The following is a 19857-nucleotide window of genomic DNA, read 5'->3' on the forward strand; positions in this document are numbered from 1 at the left end:
AGCTCGTACTCGGCATTCGTCGATGTCTAAAACAGGAGTTATGGGAGATGATTAGTTACAGGCTAACTGTTAGCGATCTTGTCGATTTTAGGAAGTGAGATCCTTCACCTAATTTTAAAACTTACCTTGACAATGCTTTCCATTACCAATATAACCAGTTTTGCATTTACAAGTATAGGAGAGAGGAGTATCGGTACAAATGGCTAACTTATCGCATTGATGTTTACCATTAGCACATTCGTTAACGGCCTCTGTAATTGACATAACAAATAAATTTCATGACCTCTATTAATCCGATCATGGTCAAGTTAATGAAATAAAGTTGTTAGTATTACTTACTGACACAAGTTCTCCCGCTAGCAACATATCCAGTTTTACATTTACACAAATAAGTACCAATCACATTGACACAAACAGCATTTTCGTCACAATGCGCCATTTGGGATGTACATTCATCAATATCTAAGCAATAGTTTATGAATAAAATTGCAAATTATCATGCGCGCTGTTTATAATATTAGACAAAAGTTTGATTTTGGTTATGTTGTAACAGTCACCATTTTTTAATTGATGAAAGGCCTAAATGATTAATATACCTTCGCATGAAGTACCATTTCCATGGAAGCCATCATTACAATTGCAACGGAATGATCCTTGTGTATCATGACAGCTTGCATTAACATGACAGTTATGCGTTCTCGTATTACATTCATTGATATCTAAAGGCAATGGAATTGGATGCTAATGTTAAAAATTATTCCAAATTATCATTTACAATCTTCATTAATATGTTATTCACTGTCTTAGAAGATTGTTTAATTTCAAGCATTCCCTCAGTAGATTATAACATAATGGAGAAGTTCACGTTATTCAATAGTCTTAATTTTACAATACAATTCACGAGATAAAAAGGTAATTTGCTCTGCTTACATTAGTGGTATTTCCATATAAGTAAGATTTCGAAATATTAATACTGTGCATTATAAATAACAAATTTCATTTGCGAAGTAGTTTCAAAATACATATCAGTTGTAATTATACTGTAACTATCATTTTTAAAGGCATAGGTTATACTATACGATTTAGTGAGAAATTTATAGTTATATTTACTTCAAGAAGTACTGTGAATTTCGCAACTTTGTGTTATAGGAATTGAGAATTACTGATATGAGAAGGGGAGTTTTGATAGTAGAATAATATAAAATTGGGCTGCTCCTTCTGAACAGTTAGGTCATATAGATTGTATTTAAATGACTTTGTGTTATTAGGAATCAAGGTTTACTAATATTACATGAAGGATTTTAATGGCGGAATAATATGAAGTTGGACTACTCCTTCCGAACCATTGAGTTAAGTTGGATGAAAATGGTATTTAAATGACTTTATGTTATTAGGAATTAAAATTTATTAATACGCGTGGGGGTTCAGTGGCAGAATAATATAAAACTGGACTGCTCTTTCTCAACAATTGAGCTATATTGATTGCAAATGGTATTTAAATAACTTTGTGTCATTAGGAATTAAGGTTTACTAATATTACATGAAGGATTTCAATGGCGGAATAATATAAAACTGGGTTGCTCCTTCTGAAGTGTCGAGTTACATTGATTGAAAATGATACTTAAATTTGATTAATTAACTGTTAATCGGCTGAAGTCCATTAATTCGATGGTAAAGAACAATGACTCTATCAAGTTATCGAATAAATAATTGCTTACTGTAGCAGGATCGTCCAGTTCCTTGGTAGCCATTTCTACAGCGGCACGTATAAGAGCCATCTGTGTTCGCACATGTTGCCGTGCCTCGACATGGATTACTAATTTTACATTCATCAATGTCTATTCGGACAATAAAAACATGAAGAAGGCAGCAGCCCATTAATGTTTTTTCAGTATCAAAATTTTAAGCTATAGAAAATATCCTGTCTATGAATATCTCAAACATTTGGTGAAAGATATCCGTTAAAGAATTGCAGAATTTATAGCATTACCTATGCAGCTACCGTTGAACACCTTATAGCCATGACGGCAAACGCATTTATACGATCCATAAGTATTTTGACATACCGATTTTCTCATATTGCAGGGATTGATGTTGGGTAGACATTCATTTATATCTATTGCAAAATCGGAAGGCAATGCCGTAAAATATAAATAATCAATTTATCATCATCACTCTACCAGCTTGATCATTTTGTGAACAAAATGAATCGTCGCGTGATTTCTATTATTTATTTTCGTGTGGTGTACACTATGTTTATTGTGGAGAAAAGACTCGTTCACCCTATTTTCTATTTATTTTAAATCTGATTCCGGTTCTATTCTTTTATGAAATTTAGCTTATGGCTATAAGATTTAATAACAACACTTAATTGCATATTAAATACAGTTGATGATTAACTACAGCAAATACCAGAAATTTAAATTGTTACCCTAAGGTTATTAATTAGTAAAGTCATTGACTAGACGTGCTGTGAGTCCTCTTGCATGCCTTTTATTTCATCTTTGAGTAAAAATTATTAGGTGCATAGTTGATGTATTTTACATTTTAATTATTGCAATAATGATTTCGACATTTGTATATTGTTAGTATTGAAAGCTAATTACAGTAAGGGATAAAGCAATGATTGAGTTATGTCGTAGATTTAGATTTCGTATTGAGGTTAAACTATCACGGGGTACAGACTGATTAAATTAGATGTTGTAACGCAATTTAACATACGCATAATTATAATACAAATAAACTTAACTCCACCAGCATTGTATGATTCGCTAAAAGTCAACTACATGACATAGTCTTCTCAATTAATTAAGTTAAACAGAAGAATATTGTACACTATTTAAAGTACTACATAAAATTATTTCGAAGATAATTGTGTAAAATTACTGTCATGCTGATGAATGATTTGTTTAGGCATTTTAATGGCAGTATGTTTGAGATCTCTGTCTCCTGTACTCATTCTTAAGGTATGATCTTGATTAAATTTTGGTAGAATGAACAGAAAAGTAGATTACTATGCCATCATGGTAAAAGATAATCTATCATGGCATAGTAGCAAAACTACTTTCAAAGAGATTAATAGCAAATTCAGCTCATAGCCCACTGCTTATATAAATAAGAATGTGCTGCATAATAATAATTATTCAATAGGTAAATTAACAAAAGATTTTGTTTTCTAGCAAAATATGGTCAAAATGTATAAAAATAGTAATCGAATTGACTGTCATAATAAATTTGAAGCATCGTGTTATGACTTCTGTTAACACACAATTGGAATAATTGAGATAGTATAGGAAAACTCTGTTTGTTCATATAATATAAGGTTACTCAGAATCAATCTTACCTCTACACTGGTTGCTACCGCTACTTTGGAAGCCAAGTTTGCAATTACAACGATATGATCCTATGGTATTAACGCAGCTTTGGCTATGCTTGCTGCAGCGATGTCGGTTGCTGGTACATTCGTTGATATCTAGTGTTATATTAAATTTACGGACGCATCAATATTTTTGTTAAGAGCGATAGCATTGGATCGATTTCCTTTGATTTTATAAATTCGTAATCGAGGTATTTTGTAGCTGTAATATATTATCAATTAAGGATCATGAAGTAAAGAAATTAACACTATGAATACACTTGTTTCGTTATGTTAGTAGATTAAATCAATAGTTGTTATTTTCTTGGCTAACCCTTGCAGACTTTTCCACTGCCTTCGAATCCATACTTGCACTTGCAGGTATATGAACCTCTTGAATTATGGCATACCGCGTTTTGATCGCATGGCTTATTTCTACAGTCATCCATATCATTACAATGATATCCATTGCCAGTAAAACCACTTTTACAAGAGCAATACCACCGGCCACCTAACATTTTGCAACTTGCATTTTTGTCACATTTATTACATACGGATTTACCGCCATATCTACTATTAGACTTACTATGCCCTATATTCAGTCAAATGGGAAAAGGAATTGAAAATTTTTTAGGACTATTAATTAGATAACGCACTATCTATATATTGAAGAGATAATTTATTAAAAATGAAAATCTTCTTATTGTTTCAAGTGACTGAAGTAATAAGTCATATTTATGGCATTAACTTAAATTACAAAGAATGAGTGTAGCTGGGAACTATTTTATAACGCTTTAAAGATAACCCTCTTAAATCGAAGGTAGAAGTGGTATTCATATTATTTAGGGCATGCTTCTTACTACCTATATCTTTAGTTAAAATTTTGAAATTGCTAAAGCTACAAGGCCATGTAGTTTAAATCAAAATTAAAAATTTATTCAGTTTTCACTTAGGCGATCATTATATGTTAAATTCTTTAGCGCAGTTGGACGACGAGCTAAAGTGAAGTAGATGAGATATTTTAAGTGGATTTAGCGTAATAGAATAGTTTACTAAAGCTCAATGTGTATAATTGCAATAGTCAAATTAAAGGTCAACTGTAACACTAATTCTAAACGTATTTTTCTTCTGTTTAATTTTAACTGGTAAAGTAAACCGTAAAAACTGTTATACGGTAAGATTTTTATTAATTATAAAGTTTAAATGGCATTTTGGCTAAACTCCTTCGGTCTCATTTTCATTTAGAACAACAAAGTGTAAATGGGACGATATGGGGTGTTCTTACTTAGATTTAGTACTAATTTCGATAATAATTCGAATAAATTTTGGTTTTACTTTGCGCCCGGAAATGGATTGTTAAAGCTACAAGTTCGAAGTTTTAAATCAGATAACTAAACCTAGCCCCTGGTATTAGCTTTTTAACTGCAAAGATTAAACTTTCAATCTGCTACAAGAGACGTAGTTAAGATAGTTGCAATACAGGTAATATTTATTAATTCTAGGATATTTGCTCCATTCTATTTTAAAAGCAATAGCATGATAAGAGACTTTACATCAAAATAAGGCTGACGATCATTTGTATTCCTATTAATTCTCTTCAATTCAATTTCAGTCTAATTTAGCATAACTGAAAATAACCAACATTAAGTAGATTCTTTACTAATGTACTGATAAATTCGCTCATACGAGGTTTAAATCGAATCTTAAGCGAAAACGTAAAATTACTTTCTTTTGCTCTTAGTTCTTTTTACGATATGAACGTGATTACTGAGATTCAGTTGTAGATGGTATTTCAGTCAAATAAAAATATGTAACCGGATGTATATATACTAGCTAATATTTCTAGAAAATGATATAATTAATAATCTAGCCTTTTCCATAAAATTCACTCATGGTATTTATATGTCGAAAAAGTAAAGAGAATATTGAAATTTTACTTAGAATTAAATTAAAATGATTAGAGAAGAATCATGTTCCAAGCTGATCATTTAATATAATACTACAGCAAGGTTTTGTGTTGGATGTGATAGCTGAAGGTGTAAAATTTTTAGTTTTAATAAATGAGATCTTTGTGTTGGCAATATCCTCGTTTTAGCGATATCACAGCGAGATGATCAATTAAAATGGAAAGAAATTAATACTTAATTTCTTAATAGATTAATAATTGGATTATTTAGCGAGATTAAATACGAAAAAGTGCAAAAATACTGTTCGAATTAACTTACCTGCGGCATTGGATATAATGCTAACCAAGAAAATTAGCACTAAAAATTTACGCATATTTATGTCCAAATATTGTAACCATCTAACGGTAATCTTAGGATAGTTCTGATTCGCAAAATTGAGATCGACCACTTTTTGTAGTAATTAAGTTGGATATTAATTAATAATAGCCAGAGTCAGTATTATTCATCAAATCCAGATGTTGCTACAAGTTTTATTATTTTATTATTGAAAGTAGAATTCAAGATAATTAAATCATTCAGGAGATTTTAATTCTCACTTTTACACATTGTTAAGAAATTAGAAGCGGTATTTGGACTTATTGAATGTTGTCGTCTGACCAAAAAAATAACACTAATTGTTTTACTTAAGTGTTATTCAGCTAATTTAGTTACTCTAAGATGAGTAATTATTTGATTGCCTGTGATTAGGCTTGGGAAAAATAATATTTCTGGTGCATATGATAATATTCACGCGAATTCTCTTGAAATTGAGATTTACTGTAGTCTCATTGGTCGTTATTCACTTCAGGACAATATTTAATGACCCTTTTTGCCTAAAGCAAGATAGGTGAGTCTAAATTAGAATCATTATGAAAAGTATTATAATATAAATTGTTTCAAATAACTAAGTTCGTCGCGTGCGACACTACATCTTACTAAATAATTCCATGAATTCTAAATAATATTGATTAAAGTCATAGAAGAGTATAAATATATGCCAGTATTGACTGAATTAGCATTAAATGAAAAAGTTATTAGTGCGAGTTCATGTATAAATAATACGATATTGCGAAATTATTATTAAAATGGTTGCAGAGATCATTTTGGTTTGTTAAATGCGGACATTGGATTAGAGAGGAATTTAAAGATCAATTTTCTCAGTAAATTATTGACCTGGATAAATAATCTGCTATTTCCAGTGCATTGATAATAATTAATCAGTATTGCATATCGAAATCTATGATACATCTCTTAGATAGCAGTCCCATTAATAATCTAATTTTTATGCTTCAATACAGATATCAATAAATCTATTTTGTCGATGAATTAATGCGTACAAAGCTTTATACTATCTGTCGCATTATATTTATAAAATGGTACTTCTATTTTAAAAACTTTCTCACGCGGCTCCATTAATATCTTGTAAACAGCTTGTTATAATTGTAGCCCTTGATGTATATCTATGTAAATGTGACTTGATATCGATGTACTCCGGTAAAGATTAAGGAATGAAGTAATATGTATTTATGTAATCTTTACACGTTACGTTTATTGACTTCTATCCAAATCAAATTAGAACTACTCTTAGCAATGCAAGAGGTTATACACCAATAATGCTCTCCACAATCGATATCAAGTACCTTGCTACATTGAGAGTATCCCTTAACACTAGAACCCTTCAAGAGCCTCTTCGTACGATGTGCACCATTATAAGTATGTTGTCTTTCGGCTAAAGGTTGGTTACAGATAAGTCAGATCAATTGATTGGATGTGGTTCTCTTATGATAATAAGTACCGATATAGCTACCCTGTCTTATGTTGTACCGCAGGATGATATCCGTGCGTATTCGTAATAGTACTAAGTTAGAGTATACAACATTTACTGTATACTATACCAAATTTCAACACAGCTTTAACACCATCAATTTAATTTATGTTAATCCTGATCGAAAGTTACTTCTGGTTACATTTGGGGTGTAGAACTTTTAAAAAAATCTTAATAACCGGTAAAAGCCCAAATACTGCCCATTATCTTTATATGCTTGATATTGGATGTCACTTCTGCTATATAAAAAGATCTAATTTTAATAATTTGGATGAGGATCGCTTATGATATTACAATGTAGGAATTATAAAAGCTTTATCAGATCACTTAACTTAAACTAAAAAACTGCTGCATTTATTAAATCTGCTGACTACTTTGTCATGAATTTAATAGATATATGCCATATCTACAGTGGAGTCTCATTTTTTATATTTGTTCGCTTTAAACTTAGTGAGCTCAAAGTATGGTGCCATACTTAGAGTTGATTGAAGATTGCGATTATGCTGTGATATAGTATGATAATACTCATGTGGACAAGCGTAAATATCTAGATTTGAGCAATAAGGGTCTAAAAGACGTAAAATAAAGATAGATATTTGTGGTTTAGGTACTAGTACTATTGCTAATGTGACTAAAAGGCACGTTACTATTGCACGTGGATTTTAAAAGTAATTTATGACGGCATGAAAGGAGTAAAATTGATTGCCTATTTCAAAAGCATCTGCGCTTAATAATGCTATTGGTTTATCTGTGACGAGTATTTATTTCTAAATAAGCTTTTTTACTAAATGCCAAGATTTATATGTAGTGTTTACCACTTAACTGTACTGCCACGTTTTTTTCTAAAGATTTCATTAAACTAGTATTTTTCTTAGCATTATGCGTTTATTCGTGCAGTTAGTGTGATTCCATCATTTTATGAAAAATTTTTGAAGTTCTCATTTTATTAATTGGCGGTAACTTTAATTCTTTTTCGATAGATAGATTATAAATTGATAAGCTTGCTAGTTATATCAAGTCTCTGCTTTTCTAAAATACTTCTTATTTAAGTGAGAAGAAACCGTCAATATATTAGGTTACGGCAAGGAAGACAAAGAGGATGAAGGCTAGAATTAGAAAGAAACCCATATAGATGTATAAATTTATACATATATGCTTCATTTCGTAATCTTAATCTGCGTGTGTGCAAGCTTTATTATATTCGTAAACCGATAAATCAACTAGTTTTAACTTCTATTTAGAGTTTTATCATGGAGTGATGTCCGTGATACTGTATTGATTTTGTTTACCATTAGTTGCAGATGGGCTTTAGAAGCATGTCAATAATTTATCATACTTCAGCTTCCATGTAAATAAATCAATGCGGTTGTACAATAATACTGCACAATCCTAACTATTCAAATCAATTATATTTAGGTTGTAACTATAGAACTAATCACTGTCTAAAGAGAATCACTTTGTATAAATTATTATTGCTTTTATGCAATCAAATAAAGCATAAAAAAGTCGGTTGTATGACAAAGATTGATATAAATTTTATCCTAATAGTAATCCAATATCAAATCGGACTAAGTTTATCCTTCATGAATGAAATTTATCTACCCTGATTGTTATTTATTAATTGTATAGATCAAATATTAAATCTATTAATAACAGTATTCAAACTTTGCTTAATCCGATTACATTTAAAGGTAAAAGAGTAGATGATTATATCTAGATTTGCTGTCACAAGCCAATAGGAAGGGTTTAGCGAACTGTAGTAGCTTATTTGCATGATTAGGTCAGGTAGTTCATTAGTTTCGTCATGCTTGCACGCGATCCTGTAATAATAACAGAAAAGATAAATACCGTAAAAACACTGTAAAAAAGGCAAAAAAATCCTATTTTTTACGTTTATGTGAGAGATATGATGGCATTTGGGTAATAGGTTGATAAGTTGTGCAATAGTATAGTCATAAGAATATGGATTGATAATATTTGGTGGAATAAATATCTAATTACAGTGCATCATTGGATATACATGATTAGATATTTTGTTCCCATTTCTTTCCAGATATTGGTAGCCGTAGCAAATTGCTTATTTCGCAAGGAATAAAAGTTGCGTTAAAATTGATTATGTCGGGCTCATTGTTTTCTTGAAAAATCTGGAGATTGTGCACGCGATACTTCAAATGCAATTTTTCAAAATATTGAATAGGTTATGATATCTAAGTATTCTCCTATATGGATTACCATCATATGTAATGCGATGGGTATAAATTCTAGCTGTGAATTTTGCACTAATTTTGTAATCCATTTCTTCCCTTACTCCTAACGGATGGCTTACAAATATTTCAATTTTATATTTCATGCTACTTACGAAGCAAAACTGTAATTCGAGTGACGTACATTACTTCTATGGTATTATTTTAAAATACCTACGGATATCAGCTGAATGTTACTTCTAGCTTAATAGATTTCGGATCTGTAATATAATAAGACTTTTAAGCTATGAGATTGCTGATGTTTCAAAATGCCAAATTCAAGTTTCACAATAGGCATTAGAAGCTATTTAATTTCATCGCTCTGTAGATCCATGTTAGTATTTTACTTCGAGTAGATAAGGTTGCTTCGAAAATCTTCATAATATCGGCGGGAAAGAATTTTTCTCATACTAGATTATGATTCTGTATTTTTTATTTCTATCTATCTAAAGAGATAATAGAAGAACTATTTTATTAAAAAAATTTCAAAATACCAATATGATAGATGAGTATAATAAATAATTTTATATCTACCTCATTCGAAATAGTTATTTTCCGTACATTGTTCTAGTTAAACAAAGAAGCCTTTACCTATTCATATAGATAGATCGTGTGACCATAATTACATAGGAAATGCAGATTGAACTATATTACCGGCATTTGCTAAGTTGAAGAATTATAGAAAAATGGGTTGATTTTATTACTTGAATTATTAGCATATTTAATAATTAAAATCTTATGCCTTAACATACATTTATATTTATAGGATTAAAAAATATAGCGATTATATAATTAACTTGATAGACGAAATGCAGAATTTAAAAGCTCCGTCTACCATATCAATCAAATATAATTTTAGAGCAACGATGTTCTACTGAAAGATACAATGTAGGTGAAAGATGGTAGATAAAATGATCTTAAAATAGAAAATTTATCATTTTCTAGTCGATATAAATTTAGATTTCATCGTCAAATTAATCTCGTAAAAACAATGAGACCATGTAAAATTTCTTCACGTGTCATAACTGTAAGCGTGACCAGTATTTCCTGTATATTGGATGCTTTGAGTAAGGTCTTTATATAATGGTAACCAAGTAAATGAGAAAAATAGGTAAATCTTATTGATGTCATGTTAATAAATTTTAAGAATGAAAACGTACAATAGTCAGCAAATGATTAAGGAATTCCCTATGTTGCATCGCATATTAATAGATGCCATAGATATTCGTAAACTCAGATTCCACGATATTACGCTTTCAAATTAATAATCTTGGAAACTTTTATAGGGTTAATAGACTGTCCAAAAAGGTTAAAAAATTGCAATGTTAAAGTTAGCGAAAAATCTTCAGACTAAGTCCATTGAAGATGGATTATTGAATAGAATACCAATAATTTGTTAGGGTGATCTAAGAGAAGATGAGAAAAGCTCCACTAATGATAATTTTCATTAAGATAGTAAAATACAAAACAAAATCTTAGGAAATACTATAGAATGTTATCGATTCTTTTTAGCTTTCTGTAAGGGATTTATATACTTTCTTATGACATTATCACCTCTTAATTTCCTACTTACTAATCTATCTATTAAAGATGATCATCGAATTTACTGATAATATTTTTCTGTTAGATTTTCCCTATCTTTTATATTCATGATCTCACATAATCGAATTGTACAGTCTGCCATTTCTAATATGGAGGTTAAACTAAAAAGTGCGGTACCGTAACCGCTTATTTAGCACCAACATTAATAAACAAGTTTAAAAATACGGTTGCTTACAGTTCTATTTTGAAAATGAGTAATACTTTTCACCAACCTGTGTATAAAAAGTACAGAATCTTGTATTTGTAGCAGTGAAAGAATCACGAATGCCAATTTGACGTTTTGCTGCAGCGAACATAAGATATCTGAAGTAATGAGAAAATATTTTCTTTTTACTGTAATGTGAAAACAAAAAGTAGAATTAAAAATTTCAAATTACCATGTTAATAACTTACCGGTACTCTTTTATACTGTTATAATTGATTAGCTCTGTACGATATATTTAGTAATATGTGTTGTAAGTGAAAACTTGCTACAATGCAGCCAATAATTTATACAAATATTTAAAGATACAATGAAGCCGTGGATATGTACTTTAGTTAATGTTTATTCTTCTATAATCTTATTTAGTAATTTTGAATTTGCAAGATTAACAAATGGACAAGGCAAAGAAATAATATTCTAAAGAAGCATATCCAAAAATTTATGCTTACTTTTGAAAATATTTCTCTATTTAAGATGATATGGTGTAATTAACTCTATGAAACTGACCCGTAACATCATTCAACTCATAATTAAAATAGCATGGACATAAGACTGTTTAATTTGATCTATTTAATCGATAAGAGTTTCTATTCCTAAGAATTGTATTATTTTATTCTATAATTTACGTCCTTGCCGAACTTCACTCATGTGCGGTTAGGAAATAGTCAAAATTAGCTGACCAATATGTTTAATAAATTTATATGCTTAGAATGATTACGATATTGGAAATATAATCTCTATGTTCTTAAATAATATAGCTACTAACTAATGGTTTTGAAACCATCTACTTTGTCTACATATTGAAGACATTAAACAAGACGAAAATATAATCTACAATTCACGAATACACGGAAGTGAAAAAATTTAAGATTATTACAATAATTTGATCGTAGGTATATGATTAGATCAAGTTAACAATTTTGAAGTGCTTAATGAAACCATTCTAAATCGATAATATTCTTTCTAAATTATACTTGCACAGGTTAAAAGATTTACTACTTAAATTATCTCATCAATGCCCATAAATATATTAGCTTTGATTCTAATTTAACAGACTTCGAATAAACATTGCTCTATAACATTTAATACTGTACTTTTCAATTAAAGATACTGAATGCATGATTCTATTCTTTACTCGTTATTACGACATATGCAAGATTTTATAACTAAAACAGAGATATTTTTAGTAGATCCATTACGACATGATGTATTTACTTTTACTACTTTGGTTTTGTCAACTTTACAGCAATGCTTGTCATGTTTACATCCTCCTTCACATTTACCAACGTTTATTTTCTTTTGTGATTGGCATGTTCCTTCAGTATTAGTGATATAATTCTTTTGAGCCAATCTTCGACACTCTAACGGTTTGCCAATACCGCCTAGAAACAAGTCATAAATCGTATAGCTTAGACTCTGTTTTAAAGTAGAATCAAGTAGCTACATCTCGATGGGTTATGCAAATCTTTTATTACCGTCAGCGCATTTGCCTTCATAAGATATAGTAATATTTTTCTTGTCATTGCAAGCAGCTGCTTGTAGATGACATTCGCTATCATAATCGATATTATCACTACCGCAAACTGGGGCTTTTGCTACTTCGCCACATTTACGGCATGTGCAGCGAGCACTACCGGAATCATCGGTAGTACATTCCGCTTGATATGGACATTGAATATTTCGACAAAGTTCTAATATAGAATTTATAAACAATTAGAAGGCATCGTCGTGATGCTCTATCTGAAAAAAATAATCATGAATTTTATTATTTACCTGCAGTGCAGGCTGGTAGATTGCATGGCTTATATTGCTTTAATGGTGGGCATTTCTTTCCATTATTTTTGATGACTTTACGATTACGTTCTTTTTGACTATCGCCGCAAGTAGATGAACATGTGCTCCATGTACTCCATTGAGAAACTTGGCAATCTACGTAAATGATTGAAGTTTGTAGAACTTTTTAATGATATTTCAGTATTATTTTAGCATTTTCAATGATAAAACAGCATTCAATCCAGAAATATATAGTCATCTTTATTACCGTTGTCACATTTTCCGATGTAATCAATTTGGACATTTCTAGCATGTCGACAATTTGAATTCTTGAGGTGGCATTCGCTATCATAAGTGATACCATCAGATCCGCATACTTCATTGTCAGATCTACGCGTAATATTACGAGAACATCGTGGACATATGCAGACTGGTCGATTGAATGTCTGATTTTGCTTGCATTCCGCATTGTGATTGCATATCACATTACTGCAAGAAGCTGATTAAAATTGGAAGAGATCATAACATTAAGGAACGAAATAAGTCGATGTTGTGGACGGAGAGCTAGCAAATGATTTCAATCTTAATTCATTGACTCTGTTGACTTACTTTCACACTTTCCAAAGTATTCGATACCAACGATGCTTCCATACATACAGTTGCGCATTTCTAAGTCTTTAACACTTTTGTAAGTTGCTCCATCAGTACCACAGACTTGTCCTTCTCGCTCAGAACAAAATCGGCATGAACAGGTGCATTGAGGTAGATTATTTTCACTAACGGTGCATGTACTGCCAGGCATTTTACAAATGCCTGGTCTGCAAATACCTATTTTATAATGATTGTTAGTAAAACTTTTATTGTAAGATACTTTCAGGCCAATGCTAAATTAGTACTTACGATCACAAAATTTGCCATCGCCTCTAAATCCTTTCCTGCATTGACATTGATAAGCTCCGATAGTATTGACGCAATCAGCAGAAGAACTACATTGATATTTCCTAGTTGCACATTCATCGACATCTACCAATAGAGTCGATATAAAGCAGTTTTATGATTACATCTTAAATTATTAACATTTCATGATTTTCTTAGCTTCGAATAGTGAGACTGGATTTAACGTAGTTACAAAACATATAACAGGAATACCAACCGGTACAGGTATAGCCATTTCCAGTCCAGCCATTCTTACAGATGCAATTGACGTTGTTGTTGATTTTAGTGCATATAGCATTAGCATCGCAAGTCTTTTCATCCTCAGCAGTGCAAGATTCTGCTTGTTTTTCTACAATGAAGAGCCATAATATTCATTGATATGTAAAGTATTGTAAAAATAAGTTTCATAATTGTAAGGTGAAATTAAACGAGTATATAATATTTGATTTAATATGGAATCGTTCTGCAACTCTTAAGATGAATAAGTAAAAACTGACTATGTGAAATAGCATAGCCTAGATCGTAGCTCTGAATAGAGCTAGTAAAGTTCGCATATTATGATGGCATCTTTAGTTATTAGTGGAAATATATAAGCTGCGTAATGAAAACAACTCATTTACAAGCTCCTCTTACAGTAACTAAATTGTAAAATAATAATATAGATAAATAACATTAATGATATAACATTTTTCATATTTATACGATATTTTATTTAGCTCGTCTTTTTTCCTTAGCTAAATTACTCTTAAAAACTCACTTGTACAGTCTTTTCCATCGCCAGTATAGCCGTTCTTACAAGTACAAGTATAATTGCCTGCAGTATTAGTGCAATCAGCATTTTCGCCGCAGTCATCTAAGCCTGCAGTACACTCATTATTATCTAGTGATCAATATAATTAGTTCAAGTTAGTTATTCATCTTTCGGTTTGATTTAAATCAGATCATTTAGAATGTTTGCTATAGTAAAAAAATTTACCCTGGCAATCATCGCCTACTCGCTTAAAACCATCTTTGCAAATACAAGTGAAAGATGCGGGTAAATTTAAACATAACCCATTAGGGCATAGTTTGGAATTGGCTTTGCATTCATCGATATCTTATAAAGAAAAACAAGATCAATTGTTAGCCAGCATCCAGTGACTGCAGTCAATAGGATAGATTGCATATTAGCAAGTCATTAGCTATAGAGTCCGTTTAGCTAAATTATGAGCTTACCAACGCATGCACTTTTATCAGCAGTTAACGTGTAGCCTGATTTACATAAACATTTGTATCCACCGTCAAGATTAATGCATGTTTGATTTAATTTACAAGTTTGGAAATCTTCACATTCGTTAATATCTGGTTTATTCAATGAGTAAAATGGTGATCAATATTACTCAATAACTAATCCAAAATGTTTCATAATTTAAATTCAGAAGATTAAAATTACCTTCGCAAACGGTGCCATTTCCTCTATAATTAGGCTTGCATTGACAGAAATAGGAACCTTTAGTATTTGTGCAAGTGGCATTTTTATGGCAGGGAGGAGTTTTACTTTCAGTGCATTCATCAATGTCTATAGTGCAGTAGTGAAAGTTGTTAATTCATTGTAGATAAAGTGTAAGCAATACATAAAAAGATATAGCAATCAGTGTCTTTTTGAATCAACTATCAAATATTTAAATAAGCAATTAAATCCACAGTAAATACTCGGTACGATACCTTTGCAAATTTGTCCATCGCCTTTAAATCCCGGTTTGCATTCGCACTTGTATGAACCATCAGATAAAATGATACAATTGGCATTGCTGCCACAATCATTACCACCTCCAGGACTACAAAAATCGATAGCTAAGGATATGAAATGATAAATAACGTTAGAAGATGAAGTACAGGTGAAACATACTGTATTGTAGTATTGTGTTAGCTCTCCAATTCAAGCCATAATTTTTGCAAAATATTATTTTGAGATTGAAAGTATTTTCGCGACAACAATATTTCGCCATTTTAGGTTCAATGTGGCCCTCTATTAACAAATTCTTATATAGGTGATATATTGCTTACGTATGCAATTAATTCCATTGCCGGTATATCCAGATTGGCAGTGACAATTATAGCTACCAGGTAAATTAATGCAGTCTGCATTTTTACTGCATTTCGTTGTGCTATTTAAGCATTCATTAACATCTAAAAATTGTAACAGCCACAAATATAGGATGATGGTCACTTTTAGGGTACTCATAAATCACCATAAATATCACTTACGCTTTGTAATGTATTACCTGTACATGTTTGACCATCACCCTTATAGCCTGGTTTACATTTGCATTTGTAAGATCCAAGTTCATTAATGCAAGTTGCATTACCGCCACAGGTATGTTCTCCAGTAGTACATTCGTCAATGTCTAAATAGATTAAATAAATGAGCTTTTGTTTGAGATGATAAATGTTTGAAATGTAGGCATCATATAAGATACTTTCGTGTCTTTGGAGGTAAATATTTGCATTTATCGCAGTTTATTTAGTACTCATTCTCTACTACAACGTTGGTAAATTTACCTCTACATAACAAGCAAGCGCCTTCATATCCTGGTTTACAATTGCATTTGTAAGACCCAGGAGTATTTATGCAAACAGCTGATGGAGATATTGGTTTTTCTTTGCACTCATCAACGTCTAAAGGAGTTTTTAATAAATGAATAGTTGAGTTATTGAATGAGCTTAAGTAGCGGACGAAAATGCCAAGAATTCTTTTATTTTCTAAAGATGAATCTACCTTGACACTGTTTGCCTTCTCCTTTAAATCCAGAATTACAGATGCATTGGTAAGAAGATTCACTCATTACATAATAACAAGTAGCATTTGGATGGCACTGATTTGCGATTGAGGTTGGACATACATCACTTGGAGATTCTGCCATAAAATTAAAAGTTAAAGAAAAAATTTTTTAAGATCATTTAGCGTAAGAATGCTGTCCAAAATACTGTTGCAAGAATTGATGTTATGCGCTAAATATTCTTATCCTATTCTGAACAATACTAATATAAGATAATGTACCTTTAAAGCAACTTCCATTGATGGCAACGTAACCATCTTGACATTTGCATTGAAAGCTGCCAGGTTCATTGCTGCATATCGAATTTTCTCCACACGCGTTCGGTATTGTGCATTCGTCAATATCTGTAATCGGTGAAAATCGATATCAACAATAAACTCTTCGTAATTTATTTTAATGTAAAGTCAATGAAATTAAAATTTTCAAATCTAATGTAATTCATTTTACCATCGCACTGGATACCAGAACCACTAAAGCCAGTCTTGCATGTGCAGGTATAAGAACCTTGGGTATTGACACAATCTGCATTTTTACTGCAGTCATCAGTTTTTTCTGTACACTCATCAATATCTGCCCGCAATATCAACACACTGCAGTGAATCACTTTGCAATAATTATATAATTATCAGCTACATCTTGAGCTGAATATACTATCAAATTATTTAAAGATCAATTTTACCATTGCATTCATAAGCTTTGCCTTCTACACTATAATCAATAAAACCAGCTTTGCATTGACAAGTATATCCACCATCATTATCGATACATTTTGCGTTCTTACTGCAATTGTTCATGGATGGTAGATCACATTCATTAATTTCTGTATAAAGGAAGAAAATTTCTCCATTAATATTGAAATATTATGGTAGTTCGCATGCCAGAATAGTTGGATATTTCGACTTTTGAAAATGATCGCAACGTACGTTGGCATTGGGTGCCATCTCCAATGTAACCTTTCTTACAAACGCATTTATATATACCAGCTTTATATACACATTTAGCTGTTGAAATGCAATCGCTACCGCCAATTTTGCAACCAATAGGATTAGATCGAGGGGAGACTTTATTACATACTTTGCCGTCGCCAGAATAGCCATGTTTGCATTTGCATATATATGTGCCAGGTGTATTGGTGCAATCGGCGGTTGCAGCACAATCTGCAGTGCCAATCTTACATTCATCAATATCTAAGATGTCATTATAAGTACAGTAGAAGGTTAGATTAAATACAGTACTATAGTGCATATAATGGTAGCATCGTCTAATCTAGTCAAATTAATAATTTGCATAGTTCAACCTTGGCAGTTTCTGTCGATTCCCTCAATATATCCTTGTTTACATTTGCAATGATATGATCCAATCGTGTTATTGCAATTGCTATCGAAATTACAGGCATTATCTGATTCTTGACATTCATCGATATCTATTAGCAAATTAAATGATAGATAAGATACTTTAAATCATTTTCTAGACCATACAGAAAATAAATTTGTGATTAATTCTCTTATCATAAACTCTGATCAAATACTACTCGAATGAATTGCTTACCGACACAAGTTTTGCCATCGCCAGTATAGCCAGTTTCGCACTTACATTCGTAGGATCCCCACTTATTGATACATTTAGCATTTTTATGACATTTGTCAATGCCCAAAAAGCATTCATTGGTATCTGTGATAGGTCGCAAAGTTTCATTACTAAGTTAATTACCAGTCCAGGAGATCATCATTATATCATACGAACTAAAGTAACAGAATTTATATTTACCGTAGCAGATACGACCGTCACCATGAAGTCCTTCCTTACAACTGCAGGTATACGATCCTATCGTATTTTGGCAGGCTGCGTTTTTATCGCATTTACTTATACCAGCTGTGCATTCATTGACATCTATTATGATTTATTATCACCATATTATTTTAATGAGTAGATGAAATAACGTGTTGTGAAAAAAATTAGAAATTAAAGGTAAGAGCTTCAACTTAAATGATCAAGGGTAATACAAGTAGTAGAGTTGTTACCTTCACATGTCTCACAGTGGCCAATAAATCCAATCTTGCAAGCACATTTATAAGATCCGTTCGTATTAATGCAAAAGGCATTTGTTTTGCAATTAGCTAGACCAAGCTCGCATTCGTTGATATCTACGAGACAACACATACAGCAGGTAAATTATAGATAATTTCAATCTTTGCAGCATTTAATCAATTTATTGAAATGTAAATTAGTAATACCTTTGCATTGCAAGCCATCGCCACGAAACCCTTCTTTACATGTGCATGAAAAGGATCCGATTGTATTTGCACAAGTTGCTTTAGCATGGCAATTGTCCGTATTAAGTAAACACTCGTCAACATCTAGTGCAAAAGAGAATTGCAAGAGAATCCATTCGGTAATGATGGTCATTTTGTAGATCATAATGAGAATTTGATGCATTATACGTGCATTGAAAGTATGACTACGATCTAAGGGAAGACTGATACTAGATTCAACTGTTACATCGATTTAGCTTTATTACCAATGCATTTTTCGTCTTTTTGGGTGTATCCATTACCACAAGTGCATTCATAAGATCCAATCGTATTAATACATGTTGAATTTCCGAGATGAGCACAAATTTTACTGTCTTTGCATTCATTGATGTCTAATAGGAACAAAAGATCAACGTAGAACTAGGATGAATTTTAAGAGTAAGAAGGTATTAAACAAATTCATATTGATATAAGTTTACGAAGAAAATATTTTAATTTCGAATGGAAATAAGAGATCAACGTAGTACTAGACGAATTTGTGAGAGTAAGAGGGTATTAAAGAAATTTATATTGACATAAGTTTAGCAAGAAAGCAATTTAATATGGAATAGAAGTGAGAAATTAATGTAAACGTCATAGAACTATATAAACTTGTGAATGTAAGAGTGTATTGAACGAAATTTTACTAAGAAAGCAATTTATACGACAACATCAATTAGCATATTTATATGCAACTTTTAAGTAAATAAGAAACAAAATTTTTAAGTCACGGTTAGACTTCGATATTTGAGTCTATACTATAGGTGGAAATGTTCGGTAACTAATCAAGTCATATTATTAAGCATTACCCTACCTTTGCATTTTTTTTCTCCCTGATTATCATTTCCTTTTCCTCATCCATATG

The 19857-nt window shown here is 31.4% G+C and overlaps 1 protein-coding gene across 1 annotated transcript in view; it reads right to left on the reverse strand.

Moving 5' to 3' along the window:
- TRIADDRAFT_33213 (uncharacterized protein) overlaps positions 1 to 19857 on the reverse strand; it is a gene marked incomplete at both ends in the record, with an annotated part of 60420 nt that overhangs the window by 17158 nt on the left and 23405 nt on the right. Inside the window, 2 exons of the mRNA XM_002117857.1 lie at positions 16153 to 16269; positions 16430 to 16540. Coding sequence (XP_002117893.1) covers positions 16153 to 16269; positions 16430 to 16540 — 228 coding nt within the window. The remainder of the gene's footprint in view (positions 1 to 16152; positions 16270 to 16429; positions 16541 to 19857) is intronic.

The sequence above is a fragment of the Trichoplax adhaerens genome, genomic scaffold (genome assembly GCF_000150275.1).
Source record: "Trichoplax adhaerens TRIADscaffold_31 genomic scaffold, whole genome shotgun sequence".
Classification (NCBI taxonomy): Eukaryota; Metazoa; Placozoa; class Uniplacotomia; order Trichoplacea; family Trichoplacidae; genus Trichoplax; species Trichoplax adhaerens.